Here is a 24343-nt window from a genome sequence, read left to right on the forward strand (position 1 = left end):
ACTAACAAACCAAATCATGTCATCAACAACAGCCCTCGTAGTAATTTAGTATACGCTTATCTATTTTAATAAAACATTTACATGTGTTGAAAGCAGGGTATTCACAATAGGGTTGGGGAGTTTAGGAGGCTACCACCTGTTCAATCACAAGAGAGAATCACAAGAGAGAATACCTGTTTGAATGTACAAACACGTTGCCCTGCGCCCTGAACCCTGGGCCCTGAACCCTGAACACTAAGCCCTGGGCCCTGAACCCTGGGCCCTGAACCCTGGGCCCTGAACCCTGGGCCCTGAACACTAAGCCCTGGGCCCTGAACCCTGGGCCCTGAACCCTGGGCCCTGAACCCTGGGCCCTGAACCCTGCGCCCTGAACCCTGGGCCCTGAACCTTGAACACTAAGCCCTGGGCCCTGGGCCCTGAACCCTGAACCCTGGGCCCTGAACCCTGGGCCCTGAACCCTGGGCCCTGCAACCTGGGCCCTGCAACCTGGGCCCTGAACCCTGAACACTAAGCCCTGGGCCCTGAACCCTGGGCCCTGAACCCTGCGCCCTGAACCCTGCAACCTGCTGAACCCTGAACCCTGGGCCCTGAACCCTGGGCTCTGAACCCTGGGCCCTGAACCCTGGGCCCTGAACCCTACGCCCTGAACCCTGCGCCCTGAACCCTACGCCCTGAACCCTGGACCCTACGCCCTGCGCCCTAGCACCCTTGGTCCCTCTATATAAAAAATAAGGGGTTCCATTAGGGACACAGCGTATAAGTCCAGAAACAACCCCTAGCCCCTATTAAACAGTCTTTCACAGTGCCTTCGGAAAAAATTCAGACCCCTTGACTTGTGGGGATGTTTTTCAGTGACAGGGACTGGGAGACTAGTCAGGATCGAGGGAAAGATGAACGGAGAAAAGTACAGAGAGATCCTTGATGAAAACCTGCTACAGAGCTCTCAGGACCTCAGACTTACATATGTAAATGTGATATTTCTTTATTCCATTTTTTTGGGGGGGGGACGGGACAGGACATTTCTTTAAACCTGTTTTTGCTTTGTCATTATGGGGTATTGTGATGTCATTATGGGGTATTGTGTGTAGATTAATGAGAAAAATAAATAAATACATTTGAATCCATTTTAGAATAAGGCTGTACCGTAACAAAATGTGGAAAAAGTCACTGGGGTCTGAATACTTCCCAAAGGCAATTTAGATGAGAAAGGACATGATTTACAGGCAGTACTGTACAGTGAATATTTCACTTCGTTACTAGTGAGGGGAGCTGTCTGACTGACACATATAACCTCTCCTAGGATGACTCACGCACGCACGCACGCGCGCACGCATGCATGCACGCACACACACTCACGCACACAGGGGAAATGCTACAGACATAACAATAAGCTTTCAGTACCAAAGCCCTAGCCTGTCAACCAGCCACTCACCAGACAGTCAAAGCCCTAGCCTGTCAACCAGCCACTCACCAGACAGTCAAAGCCATAGTCTGTTAACCAGCCACTCACCAGACAGTCAAAGCCCTCGTCTGTTAACCAGCCACTCACCAGACAGTCAAAGCCCTCGTCTGTTAACCAGCCACTCACCAGACAGTCAAAGCCCTCGTCTGTTAACCAGACACTCACCAGACAGTCAAAGCCATAGTCACAGGGTGAACGGATAGAATAGAAAAGCACGTTATCGAATTCTCCAAGCTGCAATTTTTGATATGATCGAACATGTACTGAATGCAGATGGAATCAGGTACAAGGTCCCAGCAACACATCTACTGAGTTAAAGATACAAAACAAACGGCTTCCTCCATAAGCACAGGCTACCGTTCAACACAAAACACAGTCACCAACAAACCAAAACAACATCTATGCTTTGTCTAGGTCTACATCTCAGAAGATGACTGGTAGAGACATCAAACTAGGTCTACATCTCAGAAGATGACTGGTAGAGACATGGAACTAGGTCTACATCTCAGAAGGTGACTGGTAGAGAACATGACTGGTAGAGATATGGAACTAGGTCTACATCTCAGAAGGTGACTGGTAGAGAACATGACTGGTAGAGATATGGAACTAGGTCTACATCTCAGAAGGTGACTGGTAGAGAACATGACTGGTAGAGAAGATGACTGGTAGAGATATGGGACCAGGTCGACGTCTTAAATGGCACCATATTATTCCCTATAACGTGCACTAACGTTGACCAGAGGACAATGGACACCAATCAAAGTAGTGCACTACATAGGGAATAGGGCCCTGGTCTAAAGTAGTGCACTATATAGGGAATAGGGCCCTGGTCTATAGTAGTGCACTATATAGGGAATAGGGCCCTGGTCTATAGTAGTGCACTATATAGGGAATAGGGTGCCATTTGAGACTCAGTCTGATGCGTCTTCCAAACTCCTGACCTCCTGACCTCTTGCTGGAGCGATGCTACTTTTCCTACCCATCTGCAGGAATGCAACACCAGCATCTATCTATCTGCAGGAATGCAACACCAGCATCTATCTACCTGCAGGAATGCAACACCAGCATCTATCTACCTGCAGGAATGCAACACCAGCATCTATCTACCTGCAGGAATGCAACACCAGCATCTATCTATCTGCAGGAATGCAACACCAGCATCTATCTATCTGCAGGAATGCAACACCAGCATCTATCTATCTGCAGGAATGCAACACCAGCATCTATCTACCTGCAGGAATGCAACACCAGCATCCATCTATCTGCAGGAATGCAACACCAGCATCCATCTATCTGCAGGAATGCAACACCAGCATCTATCTACCTGCAGGAATGCAACACCAGCATCTATCTACCTGCAGGAATGCAACACCAGCATCTATCTATCTGCAGGAATGCAACACCAGCATCTATCTACCTGCAGGAATGCAACACCAGCATCTATCTACCTGCAGGAATGCAACACCAGCATCTATCTATCTGCAGGAATGCAACACCAGCATCTATCTATCTGCAGGAATGCAACACCAGCATCTATCTACCTGCAGGAATGCAACACCAGCATCTATCTACCTGCAGGAATGCAACACCAGCATCTATCTACCTGCAGGAATGCAACACCAGCATCTATCTACCTGCAGGAATGCAACACCAGCATCTATCTATCTGCAGGAATGCAACACCAGCATCTATCTATCTGCAGGAATGCAACACCAGCATCTATCTATCTGCAGGAATGCAACACCAGCATCTATCTACCTGCAGGAATGCAACACCAGCATCTATCTACCTGCAGGAATGCAACACCAGCATCTATCTACCTGCAGGAATGCAACACCAGCATCTATCTACCTGCAGGAATGCAACACCAGCATCTATCTATCTGCAGGAATGCAATACCAGCATCTATCTACCTGCAGGAATGCAACACCAGCATCTATCTATCTGCAGGAATGCAACACCAGCATCTATCTATCTGCAGGAATGCAACACCAGCATCTATCTGCAGGAATGCAACACCAGCATCTATCTATCTGCAGGAATTACATTTTACATTTACATTTTAGTAATTTTAGCAGACGCTCTTATCCAGAGCGACTTACTTTTTTCTTTGTACTGGCCCCCCCGTGGGAATCGAACCCACAACCCTGGCGTTGCAAACACCATGCTCTACCAACTGAGCCACAGGGAAGACCAGCTCATTTAAAAAATTATAAACAAGAATACACACGAGAAATACTAAATATTGATTATTTACACGATATAATAAAAAGGCTATAAATATCTACTTGCTAGGTTACTTGCTACTTGTCGATGAGTTTGCATTGAGAAATGTGCCTTGAGGGATGATGTCAAAGCTTGCGACAAGGAATGCAACACCTGCATCTATCTGCAAAACCAAGACTGCAGAACAGAGACCAATGACGACGGCCTGGTGATTGACGCACAATCACTTTTTCCTACGTAGGTGGTGAAGAGAGAAAAGAGAGAGAGAGAGAGAGAGAGGAGAAGAGCAAAGTGATCAGGAATTGTGTGTGTGTGTGTGTGTGTGTGTGTGCTGTGACATTTGCATTCCTGCAGCAAACCACGTTAGCACTGTCTGAAAAGCATAGACATACAGCTAGAGATGGACAGCTGGATATACAGCTAGAGATGGACAGCTGGACATACAGCTAGAGAGACAGCTGGACATACAGCTAGAGAGACAGCTGGACATACAGCTAGAGAGACAGCTGGACATACAGCTAGAGATGGACAGCTGGACATACAGCTAGAGAGACAGCTGGACATACAGCTAGAGAGAGAGCTGGACATACAGCTAGAGAGACAGCTGGACATACAGCTAGAGAGACAGCTGGACATACAGCTAGAGAGACAGCTGGACATACAGCTAGAGATGGACAGCTGGACATACAGCTAGAGAGACAGCTAGTTATAGACAGCTAGTTATAGACAGCTAGTTATAGACAGCTGGACATACAGCTAGTTATAGACAGCTAGTTATAGACAGCTGGACATACAGCTAGTTATAGACAGATGGACATAGGCTACACACACTTTAATGTAGATATCGTCGCCCTCGCACACAAAACCTCCACAGAATAGTCAGGTAGTCAGGTTTATGACCTGGTAGTCAGGTTTATCACCTGGTAGTCAGGTTTATGACCTGGTAGTCAGGTTTATGACCTGGTAGTCAGGTTTTCCACCTGGTAGTCAGGTTTTCCACCTGGTAGTCAGGTTTATCACCTGGTAGTCAGGTTTATCACCTGGTAGTCAGGTTTTCCACCTGGTAGTCAGGTTTTCCACCTGGTAGTCAGGTTTATCACCTGGTAGTCAGGTTTTCCACCTGTTAGTCAGGTTTATCACCTGGTAGTCAGGTTTTCCACCTGTTAGTCAGGTTTATCACCTGGTAGTCAGGTTTTCCACCTGGTAGTCAGGTTTTCCACCTGGTAGTCAGGTTTTCCACCTGGTAGTCAGGTTTTCCACCTGGTAGTCAGGTTTATCACCTGGTAGTCAGGTTTATCACCTGGTAGTCAGGTTTTCCACCTGGTAGTCAGGTTTTCCACCTGGTAGTCAGGTTTTCCACCTGGTAGTCAGGTTTTCCACCTGGTAGTCAGGTTTATGACCTGGTAGCATGTAGGTTTAAGCTGGTTTTAGTGGTGAAGAATGTTTTCTAGAGTGAATTAACGGGTGGAAACCCATGGTAGCTCAGCTGCCCCACACCTTGTTGTGGTCCATGAGAAAACAACACCATAGAGACACACACACACACACACACACACACACACACACACACACACACACACACACACACACACACACACAAGTACACACACTTTCCACACAAACACACACACATAAACACACGAGTTAACACACACAGTAGGGATCCCGTACTCCAATCTTTAACCAGATATGTTTCTTTTTCTAAATACTGTAAAAACTATTTGGTGGAATGTTATTTTGCCTGAACGGGCAAAGTGAACTGTTGTGCCTACAGTTTTTTGTTATGTTGTCTTGACAAAAGTTAACTTGCTTTGACTCTAGCGTTTACATTTGTAGATGTGCATTTTGCATGATGCCAGGCATCACAGTCGTTCTTCCTAAATTCCCTTTCCCCTTCGCGTCTCACTCGACTGCCTTCTGACGGCTCCCCGTAAACCTACAGAAATAAATACCTATTAAAAACGTATCTGATATGACACACAAGCTACAAAATGTTGTTTAACTCGCCCAATTGAGACCTGTTTCAAAATGTTCACTCTGATAATAACTCTGAATAAGACAGATGCGTTATCTGTCATGGTTATGATAAACGAGGCATTGTTGCACACTGTGCAAAAACAAATTCCAGTGTGGGCTTTGTGTTCTAAAAATATATATTTTTCCATTCCAGTTCTGGAGTACTCTGAAAAATAATTATGTGAGTACTTAAAACAGTCAAAACATTTCAAATACACACACACACATCACCCAGAGAGAGAGAGGCCTGATCACAGAGAGAGAGGCCTGATCACCCAGAGAGAGAGAGGCCTGATCACAGAGAGAGAGGCCTGATCCCCCAGAGAGAGAGGCCTGATCACCCAGAGAGAGAGGCCTGATCACCCAGAGAGAGAGAGGCCTGATCACCGAGAGAGAGAGAGAGAGGCCTGATCACCCAGAGAGGATCACCCAGAGAGAGAGGCCTGATCACCCAGAGAGAGAGAGGCTTGATCACCCAGAGAGGATCACCCAGAGAGAGAGGCCTGATCACAGAGACAGAGATCTGATCACCCAGAGTGAGTCCTTAAGGCCAATGATGATGACCAGGGATGTTCTCTGTTTAGTGAGTCCACCAGATCAGAGGCAGTAGGGATGACCAGGGATGTTCTCTGTTTAGTGAGTCCTCCAGATCAGAGGCAGTAGGGATGACCAGGGATGTTCTCTGTTTAGTGAGTCCTCCAGATCAGAGGCAGTAGGGATGACCAGGGATGTTCTCTGTTTAGTGAGTCCTCCAGATCAGAGGCAGTAGGGATGAGCTGGGATGTTCTCTGTTTAGTGAGTCCACCAGATCAGAGGCAGTAGGGATGAGCAGGGATGTTCTCTGTTTAGTGAGTCCTCCAGATCAGAGGCAGTAGGGATGACCAGGGATGTTCTCTGTTTAGTGAGTCCTCCAGATCAGAGGCAGTAGGGATGACCAGGGATGTTCTCTGTTTAGTGAGTCCTCCAGATCAGAGGCAGTAGGGATGACCAGGGATGTTCTCTGTTTAGTGAGTCCTCCAGATCAGAGGCAGTAGGGATGAGCTGGGATGTTCTCTGTTTAGTGAGTCCACCAGATCAGAGGCAGTAGGGATGAGCAGGGATGTTCTCTGTTTAGTGAGTCCTCCAGATCAGAGGCAGTAGGGATGACCAGGGATGTTCTCTGTTTAGTGAGTCCTCCAGATCAGAGGCAGTAGGGATGACCAGGGATGTTCTCTGTTTAGTGAGTCCTCCAGATCAGAGGCAGTAGGGATGACCAGGGATGTTCTCTGTTTAGTGAGTCCTCCAGATCAGAGGCAGTAGGGATGACCAGGGATGTTCTCTGTTTAGTGAGTCCTCCAGATCAGAGGCAGTAGGGAGGACCAGGGATGTTCTCTGTTTAGTGAGTCCTCCAGATCAGAGGCAGTAGGGATGACCAGGGATGTTCTCTGTTTAGTGAGTCCTCCAGATCAGAGGCAGTAGGGAGGACCAGGGATGTTCTCTGTTTAGTGAGTCCTCCAGATCAGAGGCAGTAGGGATGACCAGGGATGTTCTCTGTTTAGTGAGTCCTCCAGATCAGAGGCAGTAGGGATGACCAGGGATGTTCTCTGTTTAGTGAGTCCTCCAGATCAGATGCAGTAGCGATGACCAGGGATGTTCTCTGTTTAGTGAGTCCTCCAGATCAGAGGCAGTAGGGAGGACCAGGGATGTTCTCTTGATAAGTGTGTGAATTGGACCATTTTCCTGTCAAAATGTAACGAGTGCTTTAGGTTGTCAGGGGAAATGTAAGGAGTAAAAAGTACATTATTTTCTTTAGGAATTTATTGAAGTGTGCAGTGTGATTGCGATTGTGTCGTCTGTGGATTTATTAGGGAGGTAAGCAAATTGTTTGTCTTGTATACGGTCCATTATTGTGGGCTCAGTATATTGTGTTGTATTTGTGAATACTTGAGTAAATACGTTGATCACTCATATCTGCTGTCCTGCGCATGACACTCTACACCAGCTACACACACAAAATATAAATAGTAAAGTACAGATACCCCAAAAAACGACTTAAGTAGTACTTTAAAGTATTTTTAAACCATTGGTGTGTGGACATGTTTTACTATATTTGTAGGGACCAGAAGTCCCCACTAGAATAGTAAACTAACAAACATTTGACCAACTGGGGACATTTTGTTGGTCCCCCACAAGGTCAAATGCTATTTCAAGGGGGTTTAGGGTTAGGAGCTAGGGTTAGGTTTCAAATTAGGTTTAGGGTTAGAATTAGTATCTGGGTTAGAATTAGGTTTAAAATTAGGTTTAGGGTTAGAATTAGTATCTGGGTTAGAATTAGGTTTAGGGTTAGAATTAGTGTCAGGGTTAGAATTAGGTTTAGGGTTGGAATTAGTGTCAGGGTTAAAATTAGGTTTAGGGTTAGAATTAGTGTCAGGGTTAGAATTAGGTTTAGGGTTGGAATTAGTGTCAGGGTTAAAATTAGGTTTAGGGTTAGAATTAGTGTCTGGGTTAGAATTAGGTTTAGAATTAGGTTTAGGGTTAAGGTTAGGGAAAATAGGACTTTGAATGGTTATAAATTGTGTCCCGACAAGGTTAGTGAAACAATTGTGTGTGTGTGTTCAGTCATGGGAAAAACTCCAGGTGTCCTGTAAACTCAAACGTCTCCCCCTCCAAACACACCACACACACACACACACACACACACACACACACACACACACACACACACACACACACACACACACACACACACACACACACACACACACACACACACACACACACACAGGTGGTGAGCCAGAACAAAGGTTAACAGATGCATATTTCCAATTCCAGCTGTACAACCCCCTCTAGCCTATATCACTATTCTTTCCTTCTGAACATGATTTCTCTTATCTTTCTTGAAAAGAGTTACCGTAAAAGAGTTACCGTAAAAGAGCTACCGTAAAAGAGTTACCGTAAGAGCTACTGTAAAAGAGCTACCGTAAAAGAGTTACCGTAAAAGACCTACCGTTAAAGAGCTACCGTAAAATACCTACCGTGAAAGAGTTACCGTGAAAGAGTTACCGTGAAAGAGTTACCGTAAAAGAGTTACCGTAAAAGAGCTACCGTAAAAGAGCTACCGTAAAATACCTACGGTGAAAGAGTTACCGTGAAAGAGTTACCGTGAAAGAGTTACCGTAAAAGAGTTACCGTAAAAGAGTTACCGTAAAAGAGTTACCGTAAAAGAGCTACCGTAAAAGAGCTACCGTAAAAGAGATTCACACTGAAAAATATGCTAGAATTATAGACAAAAATCCAACAAAAAGCCTCTGTTCCTAATTACAAAAAAACACACAATCCAAATATTTTTTTCTTTCTCTCTCTCTCTCTCTCTCTCTCTCTCTCAATAAAATTCTCAGAATACTTTCAAAAGAGCAGTTTTGGGAAATTCACTTTCTTTTCTAAACCTACAACTGCCGAGTATCAAATCAAATGTATTCATAAAGCCCTTCTTACATCAGCTGATATCTCAAAGTGCTGTACAGAAACCCAGCCTAAAACCCCAAACAGCAAGCAATGCAGGTGTAGAAGGACGGTGGCTAGGAAAAAACTCCCTAGAAAGACCAAAACCTAGGAAGAAACCTAGAGAGGAACCAGGCTATGAGGGGTTGGCCAGTCCTCTTCTGGCTGTGCCGGGTGGAGATTATGACAGACCATGGCCAAGATGTTCAAATGTATCCATGTTGTTGTGCTTGAATCCATGAATCCATGTTCCTTGCTTAGCGTACGAGGCAGCCTATAGTCAGTCAGTCCACTTCCGTAGCACCTCCAGGGTGAAGTTTCCCCTACGTAGGGACATCTAGTATCAGCTTCCCCTTCCTCAAGCAATAACCTTAACCATTAGTGGTGAAAATGCATAACTGACCCCAGATCAGCGTCTAGGGGTCTTTACCCTACTCCCTAGAACATGTGAGGTAACCTAGCAACAGGCAGTCCACTTCATTAGCAACCTCTACTCGGGGTGAAGGCTTTCTTCTGATTGGCTCGTACGATGTCGTCGGGGGGAGGGGTCGTGTCGAAAGGTGAAAGGTGAGGAATATCCTACCACCTATCAGGCAGCACCAGAGGAGCTCAAGGGCCTAGTTTGAAGAGAGGAATGTCCTACCAAATCAAATTATATTGGTCACATACACATGTTTAGTAGATGTTATTGCGGGTGTTTCTTGCTCCAACCGTGCAGTAATATCTAACAATTTCACAACAATACACACAAATCTAAAGTAAAGGAATGGAATTAAGAATATATAAATATATGGACGAGCAACGTCAGAGCCACATAGACTAAGATACAGTAGAATAGAATACAGTATATACATATGAAATGAGTAAAGCAGAATGTAAACATTATTAAAGTGACTAGTGATTCCATTATTAAAGTGACTAGTGATTCCATGTCTATGTATAGAGGGCAGCAGCCTCTAAGGTGCAGGGTTGAGTAACCGGGTGGTAGCCGGCTAGTGATGGCTGTTTAACAGTCTGATGGCCTTGAGATAGAAGCTGTTTTTCAGTCTTTCGGTCCCAGCTTTGATGCACCTGTACTGACCTGATAGCGGGGTGAACAGGCAGTGGCTCAGGTGGTTCTTGTCCTTGATGATCTTTTTGGCCTTCCTGTGACATCGAGTGTTGTAGGTGTCCTGGAGGGCAGGTAGTTTGCCCCCGGTGATGTGTTGGAGAGCCCTGCGGTTGCAGGCGGTACAGTTGCCGTACCAGGCGGTGATGCAGCCCGAAAAGATGGTCTCAATTATGAATTTGTAAATGTTTGTGAGGGTTTTAGGTGCCAAGCCAAATTTCTTCAGCCTCCTGAGGTTGAAGATGCGCTGCTGCGCCTTCTTCACCATACGGTCTTTGTGGGTGGACCATTTCAGTGATGTGTACGCCAAGGTCCCGTCGATGTGAAGTCCACGATTAGCTCCAGGTTATTTTCCTGGCACCACACTCCCAGGGCCCTCACCTCCTCCCTGTAGGCTGTCTCGTCATTGTTGATAATCAGGCCCACTACTGTTGTGGTCGTCTGCAAACTTGATGTTTGAGTTGGAGGTGCGTGTGGCCACGCAGTCATGGGTGGACAGGGAGTTTAGCAGAGGGCTGAGCAAGCACCCTTGTGGGGCCCCTATGTTGAGGATCAGTAAAGTGGAGGTGTTGTTTCCTACCTTCACCAACTGGGGGTGGCCCATCAGGAAGTCCAGGACCCAGTTGCACAGGGTGGGGTTCAGACCCAGGGCCTCAAGCTTAATGATGAGCTTGGAGGGTACTATGGTGTTGAATGCTGAGTTATTGTCAATGAACAGCATTCTTACATAGGCATTCCTCTTGTCCAGATGGGATAGGGCAGTGTGCAGTGTGATGGCGTTTGCATCGTCTGTGGATCTATTGGAGCGGTATGCAAAGGTGTTTAGCTTGTCCGGAAGCAAGACGTCGGTGTCCGTGACGTGGCTGGTTTTCCCTTTGTAGTCCGTGATTGTCTGGAGTCCCTGCCACATACGACTCGTGTCTGAGACGTTGAATTGCGACTCCACTTTGTCTCTGTACTGACGGTTTGCCTGTTTGATTGCCTTACGGAGGGAATAACTACACTTTTTTGTATTCGGCCATATTCCCAGTCACCTTGCCATGGTTAAATGGGGTGGTTCGCGCTTTCAGTTCTGCACGAATGCTGCCATCTATCCACGCTTTCTGGTTTGTCACTTCTCAGACAGCGCCAGAATGGCTCCTCACTGGAGTGAAACCTGCTTTTATAAACCGTCGTTCCGCAACAAATAACAATTCTAAATTCAATTGTGTGTTAAAAACTTTGGTGGCCACGATTTAAAAGAAATGTATTTCTCAATCTCAACTCGAAAAGCGCGCCTCCCATTCGGAGGCAAAACCCCTGCCTACCGTCACCCTCCAGTTTGCAACGTGAACTAGAGGCAGTATAATGTAATGTGAACTTGAGGCAGTATAATGGAATGTGAACTAGAGGCAGTATAATGGAATGTGAACTAGAGGCAGTATAATGTAATGTGAACTAGAGGCAGTATAATGTAATGTGAACTTGAGGCAGTATAATGTAATGTGAACTAGAGGCAGTATAATGGAGCGTGAACTAGAGGCAGTATAATGGAACGTGAACTAGAGGCAGTATAATGGAACGTGAACTAGAGGCAGTATAATATATAATGAACTAGAGGCAGTATAATGGAACGTGAACTAGAGGCAGTATAATGGAACGTGAACTAGAGGCAGTATAATATATAATGAACTAGAGGCAGTATAATATATAATGAACTAGAGGCAGTATAATGGAACGTGAGCTGGAGGCAGTATAATGTAATGTGAACTAGAGGCAGTATAATGTAATGTGAACTAGAGGCAGTATAATGTAATGTGAACTAGAGGCAGTATAATGTAATGTGAACTAGAGGCAGTATAATGGAGCGTGAACTAGAGGCAGTATAATGGAATGTGAACTAGAGGCAGTATAATGTAATGTGAGCTAGAGGCAGTATAATATATAATGAACTAGAGGCAGTATAATGGAATGTGAGCTAGAGGCAGTATAATGGAATGTGAGCTAGAGGCAGTATAATATATAATGAGCTAGAGGCAGTATAATATATAATGAACTAGAGGCAGTATAATGGAATGTGAGCTAGAGGCAGTATAATGGAATGTGAACTAGAGGCAGTATAATGAACTAGAGGCAGTATAATGTAATGTGAACTAGAGGCAGTATAATGTATAATGAACTAGAGGCAGTATAATGTAATGTGAACTAGAGGCAGTATAATGGAACGTGAACTAGAGGCAGTATAATGGAATGTGAACTAGAGGCAGTATAATGTAATGTGAACTAGAGGCAGTATAATGGAACGTGAACTAGAGGCAGTATAATGAACTAGAGGCAGTATAATGTAATGTGAACTAGAGGCAGTATAATGTATAATGAACTAGAGGCAGTATAATGTAATGTGAACTAGAGGCAGTATAATGGAACGTGAACTAGAGGCAGTATAATGGAACGTGAACTAGAGGCAGTATAATGAACTAGAGGCAGTATAATGTATAATGAACTAGAGGCAGTATAATGAACTAGAGGCAGTATAATGTATAATGAACTAGAGGCAGTGTAATGAACTAGAGGCAGTATAATGAACTAGAGGCAGTATAATGAACTAGAGGCAGTATAATGGAATGTGAACTAGAGGCAGTATAATGAACTAGAGGCAGTATAATGAACTAGAGGCAGTATAATGAACTAGAGGATAGATACAAAGCGAGAGGTTTCACTCTCTCCGAAATAAATCCAATGCGTTTCTATGGGCTTATTTTGGGCCTAATTGTCGCCTGCCTTCCCACCTTCGGACGACTCCCATTGTTAGGGCTGAAACACAAGCATCTTGTCATTATATACAGATCTCTGACAGTATTTTCTGTTGGTCACGTCCTTTTACTGTTTGAAAAAAATATATAACCGTTTGTTGAATGGTTAATGAGGGTCAGTTAGTCGGAACCAAATTTGACCGAAATTTGCATCCCTAGTTTCTTTAACAAGCACTTTTAATTTCAAACTGAACCTCTCTGCTGTTTGACAACCAGACCTTTGAATACTATTTCAAATACTTTATCTGAGCTTGATTGAGCTTGCCTGGAGCAATGGAACCAATAAAACAGTCAGAAAACGAACCATTGGCATGAAAACGAAATTAACTATTCTAGAGTTGAGTCATAGCCTACATTTCATATCTCAAATCTCAAAAAATTAACAACAACACACATATAGTACCAGTCAAAAGTTGGCACCTACTCATTCCAGGGTTTGTCTTTATTTTTACTATTTTCTACATTGTAGAATAATAGTGAAGACATCAAAACTATGAAATAACACATGGAATCATGTAGTAACCAAAAAAAGTGTTAAACAAATCAAAATATATTTTAGATGTTAGATTCTTCAAAGTAGCCACCCCCTTTTGTCTTGATGACAGCTTTGCACACTCTTGACATTCTCTTTCCTTGATGTCTTCACTATTATTCTACAAATGTTACTTGAAAACAAAGGTTTGAATCCAGTGTTGTTTTGTGTACCAGTTGTGCCATGGAATCGGTACATTGAAAATCTATTCCCTACTATTTTGCAATCTACATGTCACAGCTGTACATTGTTTGGTCCTTAAATGAAACTGGAATATTTTTTTTATTTATCACAGATTTCTTTAACCAATGATGGTCTTTAATTCTGGTTCCGACAGACAAGTTCCTTACTTTGTCCCCCTTCCACTTGTCTCTTCCATTTCTGCTGTAATGCTGCAATTCGTTGGTTGTAATTTTGGGTAGAGCAGACATTTCCATATATATATATGTTTGTTAGCTGCATGTGTAACATAACTGCACCAGTACCTGTTATGATATTATTTACAAAGACTATTATTATTTTGATTTTTTTTAATCAATTAGTATATTTGAGTTTAATCCTAATATTTGTTGTAATATTTGTTCTGTCTTTACTGGTGGAGTAAATTGAAATTTGCAACCAACTTTCTATGGTTTTAAAAAGATAACGATATATTGGAGATGATTTCATTTTCAAATAACCGAAAGTGAGAGGTTGTAATCTGAATAAAGGGAACAAGGCCCTTCTTACTAACCTGCGAGAGAACCAGTCCTGATTTCAGTAGAACTTCTGGATGACGGAAGCCTTTAGTGAGGCCATAATGGTCTACTGCTTTAGTATAAAAAAATGTCTGCCCTCACAATTCATATTCATGATACAAATAATAAGAAATAGGCCTGTTTAAATTGTTTCTGGTACCCTTCCCTGTTCCTTCTGTTCCTCGACACTGTCTCGGCGCTCTACGGACAATTCCTTTCCACCTCATGGCTTGGTTTTTTGCTCAGACATGCACTGTCAACTGTGGGACCTTATATTAGACAGGTGTGTGCCTTTCCAAATCATGTTCAATCAATTGAATTAACACAGGTGGACTCCAATCAAGTTGTAGAAACATTTCAAGGATGATCAATGGAAACAGGATGCACCTGAGTTCAATTTCGAGTCTCATAGCAAAGGGTCTGAATACTTATGTAAATAAGGTATTTGTTTGTATTTGTAATAAATTAGCAAAAAAAAATGTTTTCACTTTGTCATTATGGGGTATTGTGATGTCATTATGGGGTATTGTGATGTCGTTATGGGGTATTGTGATGTCGTTATGGGGTATTGTGATGTCGTTATGGGGTATTGTGATGTCGTTATGGGGTATTGTGATGTCATTATGGGGTATTGTGTGTAGATTGTTGAGGATATGTATTTATTTAATCCATTTTAGAATAAGGCTGTAACGTGACAAATTGTGGAAATAGTCAAGAGGTCTGAAAACTTTCTGAAGGCAATGTACATACTAAAAAAATCTTGCATATCTTAATTTATTTCTACAATTAACAAACAATATGAGTATTAACCTTTAACCAGGATCGACATTACAAAAATTACATTTTAGAAAACAATTGTGATTCATCCTATTTTGTCCCTAACATCTTTACCCCTTACCAACAGATGTGGGATACACACACACACACACACACACACACACACACACACACACACGACACAGACACACACACACACACGCACACACACAGACACACACACACACACACACGCACACAAACAAACCACAAGCTCAGATGTTCAACAGTTGTTCCATCCCTGAGCCCAACTCAACAGAAGAGTTGAATGTGTGAATGCATATAGAGTTGTAGCTGTTTGAGAAGGCATGCGACACGGAGCAAGAATGGGGAGATTTGATTAACCAATGTCACGTCCTAGCTGACGGGAGTTCAGATACACCCCTCGTCCCCTCTTCCCCCACACACGCTGCTCCCCCCGTTGTCAACCCATCTCCCCAAGCACACATTTGCTTATTATTGTGCCACCAGGGCCACCATAATATACCCGCTCTCTGATTGTCCTAGTGTGACCCCCTCCCTCCGTCTCTCCATGGGTTACTGCAGCTAGTGTTGCCAGCACTGTCACTGCCTAGGTGGGGGGCCTATTTCAACCATACTGACATATTGCTACATGTAGGCTACTTGTCTAATTGGTCTCAATACAATTCATGACGTGTAGCCTAACGTGAGCAACGATGTGTCAACTCTGTGATTCAGAGCATTATTACTGGGTAAGCGTTAGAATAAACCTAATCAATATTTGCAGCTGTAGGTGGTATTAACTTCTTTGGGATAGGTGGCAGTATTTTCACGGCCGGATAAAAAAAACATACCCGATTTAATCTGGTTACTACTCCTGCCCAGAAACTAGAATATGCATATAATTAGTAGATTTGGATAGAAAACACTCTAAAGTTTCTAAAACTGTTTGAATGGTGTCTGTGAGTATAACAGAACTCATATGGCAGGCCAAAACCTGAGAAGATTCCATACAGGAAGTGCCCTGTCTGACAATTTGTTGTCCTTCTGTTGCATCTCTATCGAAAATACAGCATCTCTGCTGTAACGTGACATTTTCTAAGGCTTCCATTGGCTCTCTAAAGCCGCCAGAAAGTGGAATGGGGTGTCTGCTGTCTCTGGGCGAAGAACAGCAGGAGAATTTGTAAGTGGTCAGCCTGGGGACAGTGAGACTGGAGATGCGCGTTCACGAGACTAAGGTTAATATCTCTAGGAGCTGATCCACCGTCAATATTGTGAAATAATGATTAAACATATATATATTTTTAAATAGTTAATTAAGGAAAGATTTGAACTGAGAAAGCTGATCTTCAGCCGTTGTAGGAAAGACGTATCGTTAAAATTCCCTGTAAACCGGGCCCTGGTCCGAGTAAAAAAACATACCTTTCTCTGGTCGTGGTGCAGCTGAGGCTTCCTGATTGGCTCTTGGTACAACTGCCGTCTCCTTATTCGCTCTCTGCGGCAGTGGTTCGTCGTTATTGGTTCTGGCGTCCAGGGGGGCCGGCAGCCCGGCGCTCTCGTCTGATAGAACGGCATCCAAGGCTCTCTGAGGGTCGAAGGCGCACCGCAAGGCAGCCTGGGTAAGGACCGACTCTGGCACGGCATCACCCAGCACCGCGCGCATCTGGTCCAGACACGAGTACAATTTGCCTGTGGAGACACACACACTGTTCATTCAGGGGTTGCAATAAGAGTTGCATCATGTTACAGCTGAAAGTCACCTTCCAGGGGGTTGGTGGGGGTAAGGGTACCTTGGTCCAGGGGGGTGGTGGGGGTAAGGGTGGTCCAGGGGGTTGGTGGGGGTAAGGGTACCTTGGTCCAGGGGGTGGTGGGGGTAAGGGTACCTTGGTCCAGGGGGGTGGTGGGGGTAAGGGTGGTCCAGGGGGTTGGTGGGGGTAAGGGTACCTTGGTCCAGGGGGTGGTGGGGGTAAGGGTACCTTGGTCCAGGGGGGTGGTGGGGGTAAGGGTGGTCCAGGAGGGTGGTGGGGGTAAGGGTACCTTGGTCCAGGGGGTTGGTGGGGGTAAGGGTGGTCCAGGGGGTTAGTGGGGGTAAGGGTACATTGGTCCAGGGGGTTGGTGGGGGTAAGGGTGGTCCAGGGGGTTAGTGGGGGTAAGGGTACCTTGGTCCAGGGGGTTGGTGGGGGTAAGGGTACCTTGGTCAAAGGGGTGGTGGGGGTAAGGGTACCTTGGTCCAGGGGGTTGGTGGGGGTAAGGGTACCTTGGTCCAGGGGGGTGGTGGGGGTATGGAGTGGTCCAGGGGGGTGGTGGGGGTAAGGGTGGTCCAGGGGGGTGGTGGGGGTAAGGGTACCTTGGTCCAGGGGGTGGTGGGGGTATAGAGTGGTCCAGGGGGGTGGTGGGGGTAAGGGTGGTCCAGGGGGGTGGTGGGGGTAAGGGTACCTTGGTCCAGGGGGTGGTGGGGGTAAGGGTACCTTGGTCCAGGGGGTTGAGGTTGTGGGTGGGGGTAAGGGTACCTTGGTCCTGGGGGGTGGTGGGGGTAAGGGTACCTTGGTCCAGTGGGTTGGTGGGGGTAAGGGTGGTCCAGGGGGTTGGTGGGGGTAAGGGTACCTTGGTCAAGGGGGTGGTGGGGGTAAGGGTACCTTGGTCCAGGGGGGTGGTGGGGGTAAGGGTGGTCCAGGAGGGTGGTGGGGGTAAGGGTACCTTGGTCCAGGGGGTTGGTGGGGGTTAGGGTGGTCCAGGGGGTTAGTGGGGGTAAGGGTACCTTGGTCCAGGGGGTTGGTGGGGATAAGGGTACCTTGGTCCAGGGGGTGGTGGGGTAAGGGTACCTTGGTCCAGGGGGTTGGTGGGGGTAAGGGTACCTTGGTCCAGGGGGGTGGTGGGGGTAAGGGTGGTCCAGGGGGTTGGTGGGGGTAAGGGTACCTTGGTCCAGTGGGTTGGTGGGGGTAAGGGTACCTTGGTCCAGGGGGGTGGTGGGGGTAAGGGTGGTCCAGGGGGTTGGTGGGGGTAAGGGTACCTTGGTCCAGGGGGTGGTGGGGGTAAGGGTACCTTGGTCCAGGGGGTGGTGGGGGTAAGGGTACCTTGGTCCAAAGGGTTGGTGGGGGTAAGGGTACCTTGGTCCAGGGGGTTGGTGGGGGTAAGGGTACCTTAGTCCAGGGGGGTGGTGGGGGTAAGGGTGGTCCAGGGGGGTGGTGGGGGTAAGGGTACCTTGGTCCAGGGGGGTGGTGGGGGTAAGGGTACCTTGGTCCAGGGGGTTGGTGGGGGTAAGGGTACCTTGGTCCAGGGGGTTGGTGGGGGTAAGGGTACCTTGGTCCAGGGGGTTGGTGGGGGTAAGGGTACCTTGGTCCAGGGGGTGATGGGGGTAAGGGTACCTTGGTCCAGGGGGGTGGTGGGGGTAAGGGTGGTCCAGGGGGGTGGTGGGGGTAAGGGTGGTCCAGGGGGGTGGTGGGGGTAAGGGTACCTTGGTCCAGGGGGGTGGTGGGGGTAAGGGTACCTTGGTCCAGGGGGTTGAGGTTGTGTGTGAGGGTGGGAGAGGTGGGTATGGCCTCCTCCATCTCCTCTTCCTCTAGGGGAGGCTCAACGTTGGGCCTCTCCTGCCTGCTGGAGTAGATGAACTGGGCCGCTATGGATACCACAGAACACACACACACAATGGATCACTCAAGAGCCAATCACAGTGCTTGGGAATGTCAACAATGGGTCACAAATCAGTTAAGAATAAAATCTTATTTACAATGATGGCCTACCGGGGAACAGTGGGTTAACTGCTTTGTTGAGGGGCAGAACGACAGATTTTTACCTTTTCAGCTCGGGGATTCGATGTTGCAACCTTTCAGTTACTATTCCAACGCTCTAACCACTAGGCTAACTGCTGGTTACTAGTCCAACGCTCTAACCACTAGGCTGCCTGCTGGTTACTAGTCCAACGCTCTAACCACTAGGCTGCCTGCTGGTTACTAGTCCAAAGCTCTAACCACTAGGCTGCCTGCTGGTTACTAGTCCAACGCTCTAACCACTAGGCTACCTGCTGGTTACTAGTCCAACGCTCTAACCACTAGGTTACCTGCTGGTTACTGGCCCAACGCTCTAACCACTAGGCTACCTGCTGGTTACTAGTCCAACGCTCGAACCACTAGGCTACCTGCTGGTTACAAGTCCAACGCTCTAACCACTAGGCTACCTGCTGGTTACTAGTCCAACGCTCTACCACTAGGCTACCTGCTGGTTACTAGTCCAACGCTCTAACCACTAGGCTACCTGCTGGTTACTGACCCAACACTCTAACCACTAGGCTACCTGCTGGTTACTGGCCCAACACTCCAACCACTAGGCTACCTGCTGGTTACTGGCCCAACGCTCTAACCACTAGGCTACCTGCTGGTTACTAGTCCAACGCTCTAACCACTAGGCTACCTGCTGGTTACTAGTCCAACGCTCTAACCACTAACCACTAGGCTACCTGCTGGTTACTGACCCAACGCTCTAACCACTAGGCTACCTGCTGGTTACTGGCCCAACGCTCTAACCACTAGGCTAGCTGCTGGTTACTGGTCCAACGCTCTAACCACTAGGCTACCTGCTGGTTACTAGTCCAACGCTCTAACCACTAGGCTACCTGCTGGTTACTGGCCCAACGCTCTAACCACTAGGCTACCTGCTGGTTACTAGTCCAACGCTCTAACCACTAGGCTACCTGCTGGTTACTAGTCCAACGCTCTAACCACTAGGCTACCTGCTGGTTACTAGTCCAACGCTCTAACCACTAGGCTACCTGCTGGTTACTGGCCCAACACTCCAACCACTAGGCTACCTGCTGGTTACTAGTCCAACGCTCTAACCAGTAGGCTACCTGCTGGTTACTGGCCCAACGCTCTAACCACTAGGCTACCTGCTGGTTACTAGTCCAACGCTCCAACCACTAGGCTACCTGCTGGTTACTGGCCCAACGCTCTAACCACTAGGCTACCTGCTGGTTACTAGTCCAACGCTCTAACCACTAGGCTACCTGCTGGTTACTGGCCCAACGCTCTAACCACTAGGCTACCTGCTGGTTACTGGTCCAACGCTCTAACCACTAGGCTACCTGCTGGTTACTGGTCCAACGCTCTAACCACTAGGCTACCTGCTGGTTACTGGCCCAACGCTCTAACCACTAGGCTACCTGCTGGTTACTAGTCCAACGCTCTAACCACTAGGCTACCTGCTGGTTACTAGTCCAACGCTCTAACCACTAGGCTACCTGCTGGTTACTGGCCCAACGCTCTAACCACTAGGCTACCTGCTGGTTACTGGCCCAACACTCCAACCACTAGGCTACCTGCTGAATACTGGCCCAACGCTCTAACCACTAGGCTACCTGCTGGTTACTAGTCCAACGCTCTAACCACTAGGCTACCTGCTGGTTACTGGCCCAATGCTCTAACAACTAGGCTACCTGCTGGTTACTGGTCCAACGCTCTAACCACTAGGCTACCTGCTGGTTACTGGCCCAACGCTCTAACCACTAGGCTACCTGCTGGTTACTAGTCCAACGCTCTAACCACTAGGTTACCTGCTGGTTACTGGCCCAACGCTCTAACCACTAGGCTACCTGCTGGTTACTGGCCCAACACTCTAACCACTAGGCTACCTGCTGGTTACTAGTCCAACGCTCTAACCACTAGGCTACCTGCTGGTTACTAGTCAAACGCTCTAACCACTAGGCTACCTGCTGGTTACTGGCCCAACGCTCTAACCACTAGGCTACCTGCTGGTTACTGGTCCAACGCTCTAACCACTAGGCTACCTGCTGGTTACTGGCCCAACGCTCTAACCACTAGGCTACCTGCTGGTTACTAGTCCAACGCTCTAACCACTAGGCCACCTGCTGGTTACTAGTCCAACGCTCTAACCAGTAGGCTACCTGCTGGTTACTGGCCCAACGCTCTAACCACTAGGCTACCTGCTGGTTACTAGTCCAACGCTCTAACCACTAGGTTACCTGCTGGTTACTGGCCCAACGCTCTAACCACTAGGCTACCTGCTGGTTACTGGCCCAACACTCTAACCACTAGGCTACCTGCTGGTTACTAGTCCAACGCTCGAACCACTAGGCTACCTGCTGGTTACTAGTCCAACGCTCTAACCACTAGGCTACCTGCTGGTTACTAGTCCAACGCTCTACCACTAGGCTACCTGCTGGTTACTAGTCCAACGCTCTAACCACTAGGCTACCTGCTGGTTACTGACCCAACACTCTAACCACTAGGCTACCTGTTGGTTACTAGTCCAACGCTCTAACCACTAGGCTACCTGCTGGTTACTAGTCCAACGCTCTAACCACTAGGCTACCTGCTGGTTACTGACCCAACGCTCTAACCACTAGGCTACCTGCTGGTTACTGGCCCAACGCTCTAACCACTAGGCTACCTGCTGGTTACTAGTCCAACGCTCTAACCACTAGGCTACCTGCTGGTTACTAGTCCAACGCTCTAACCAGTAGGCTACCTGCTGGTTACTGGCCCAACGCTCTAACCACTAGGCTACCTGCTGGTTACTAGTCCAACACTCTAACCACTAGGTTACCTGCTGGTTACTGGCCCAACGCTCTAACCACTAGGCTACCTGCTGGTTACTGACCCAACACTCTAACCACTAGGCTACCCTGCTGGTTACTGGCCCAACACTCTAACCACTAGGCTACCTGCTGGTTACTAGTCCAACGCTCTAACCACTAGGCTACCTGCTGGTTACTGGCCCAATGCTCTAACCACTAGGCTATCTGCTGGTTACTGGCCCAACACTCTAACCACTAGGCTACCTGCTGGTTACTAGTCCAACGCTCTAACCACTAGGCTACCTGCTGGTTACTGGCCCAACACTCTAACCACTAGGCTACCTGCTGGTTACTAGTCCAACGCTCTAACCACTAGGCTACCTGCTGGTTACTGGCCCAACGCTCTAACCACTAGGCTACCTGCTGGTTACTAGTCCAACGCTCTAACCACTAGGCTACCTGCTGGTTACTGGCCCAATGCTCTAACAACTAGGCTACCTGCTGGTTACTGGTCCAACGCTCTAACCACTAGGCTACCTGCTGGTTACTGGTCCAACGCTCTAGCCACTAGGCTACCTGCTGGTTACTGGCCCAACGCTCTAACCACTAGGCTACCTGCTGGTTACTAGTCCAACACTCTAACCACTAGGCTACCTGCTGGTTACTAGTCCAACGCTCTAACCAGTAGGCTACCTGCTGGTTACTGGCCCAACGCTCTAACCACTAGGCTACCTGCTGGTTACTAGTCCAACGCTCTAACCACTAGGTTACCTGCTGGTTACTGGCCCAACGCTCTAACCACTAGGCTACCTGCTGGTTACTGGCCCAACACTCTAACCACTAGGCTACCTGCTGGTTACTAGTCCAACGCTCTAACCACTAGGCTACCTGCTGGTTACTAGTCAAACGCTCTAACCACTAGGCTACCTGCTGGTTACTGGCCCAACGCTCTAACCACTAGGCTACCTGCTGGTTACTGGTCCAACGCTCTAACCACTAGGCTACCTGCTGGTTACTGGTCCAACGCTCTAACCACTAGGCTACCTGCTGGTTACTGGCCCAACGCTCTAACCACTAGGCTACCTGCTGGTTACTAGTCCAACGCTCTAACCACTAGGCTACCCTGCCGCCCCATGATAATGTTGAGTAAACTAGACATCTTCCATATTGACTGATCTGATATTAAAAGGTTGAGTTAAGTAAGAATTCTCCACAAACCAAAGTTTCTATTATATGTAAATATGTTTTATTAGTTAATGACATAGTTATTTTTGTGGGTGACAGACCTGTAGCAGGAGAGATACAGTATAAAGAACTAGTGTACAGTACTAGATTGGTGTGACAGACAGACCTGTAGCAGGGGAGATACAGTAGTCATCATCAACAGACTGTCCATACATGTCGTCGTCGTCAAGGTCTGCAGAAACACCAGGGGAAAGTGGTACAGTTAACAGAGGCAGGTAGCTAGCTAGGTCCCACATAAACACACATCGTAATCACACACACACACACACACACACACACACACACACACACACAGTATGCTTTCATTGAAATGGCTGCCTATCACTTGGCCTAGTCAGCAACTCTGCCTGGATGGCTGGCAGCTCGTACGAGGCCTTTACTGGTGGACTGAATACACAACAGTATGTTTCAATAATGAAACAATCACCTAACATTGAATAATGACTATAGTGTAAAAATTAAAACTAAATTGCTAATAGCCGCCCGTCCTTTTTAATAGCCGGGCAACGGCAAATAAACGGCCATTTCTAAATCAACTGTTTACCAGGTTACCGTGAATTACCATGAATTTGTTACATTAAGTAATGACTGGGGAAAAATGCCAATCATCCATTTTTTAAATCGGCAGTAAGAAACTGCTAGTCATTGGCTGCTGAGAAGTGATAACTAACTACCAAGCACAACTTTGGGAGTGCAGATCCCTTGAACTGCTTAGTCAAAGAGGAGAATAATTATTCTGTCAGCGAATAAATACACATATAAAAAATATATATATATTAAGCATACTAAGACAAAAGAAACGTGACAGTGTAAATGATAACACATTAGTGAAAGAAATTAATACATTTATTAAAATGCTGGAATTGAATGCTGCAAATAAACAATTAACTACAGTGCATTCAGAAAGTATTCAGACCCCTTGACTTCTTCCTCATGTTGTTACGGTACAGCCTTATTCTAAAATGGATTAAATTGTATTTTTTTCCTCATCAATCTACACACAATACCCCATAATGACATCACAATACCCCATAATGACATCACAATACCCCATAATGACATCACAATACCCATAATGATGGAAGCAAAAAGAGATTCAGACATTTTAGAAAATGTATTAAAATTAAAACTGAAATGTTACATTTATGTAAGTATTCAGACCCTTTACTCAGTACTTTGTTGAAGCACCTTTTGGCAGTGATTACAGCCTCGAGTCATCTTGGGTATGACGCTACAAGCTTGGCACACCTGTATTTGGGGAGTTTCTCCCGTTCTTCTCTGCAGATCCTCTCAAGCTCTGTCAGGTTGGATGGGGAGCGTCGCTGCAAAGCTATTTCCAGGTCTCTCCAGAGATGTTCAATCAGGTTCAAGTCCGGGCTCTGGCTGGGCCACTCAAGGACATTGAGACTTGTCCCGAAGCCACCCCCTGTGTTGTCTTG

General features: G+C 46.7%; 1 protein-coding gene across 4 annotated transcripts in view; it reads right to left on the minus strand.

Annotated features, from left to right (window-relative positions):
* LOC115175191 (HBS1-like protein) overlaps positions 1–24343 on the minus strand; it is a 64266-nt gene that overhangs the window by 37288 nt on the left and 2635 nt on the right. For 2 of the 4 annotated variants that reach the window (XM_029734436.1, XM_029734437.1), the window contains exons 2-4: positions 23011–23076; positions 18618–18746; positions 16553–16819 (exon numbers count right to left, since the gene is read on the minus strand). In XM_029734436.1, coding sequence (XP_029590296.1) covers positions 16553–16819; positions 18618–18746; positions 23011–23076 — 462 coding nt within the window. Of the gene's footprint in view, positions 1–16552; positions 16820–17167; positions 17177–17598; positions 17621–18617; positions 18747–23010; positions 23077–24343 lie in introns of those variants that run through there. The other 2 variants (XM_029734438.1, XM_029734439.1) reach the window with 2 other exon arrangements.

Source organism: Salmo trutta, chromosome 35 (assembly GCF_901001165.1).
Source record: "Salmo trutta chromosome 35, fSalTru1.1, whole genome shotgun sequence".
NCBI lineage: Eukaryota > Metazoa > Chordata > Actinopteri > Salmoniformes > Salmonidae > Salmo > Salmo trutta.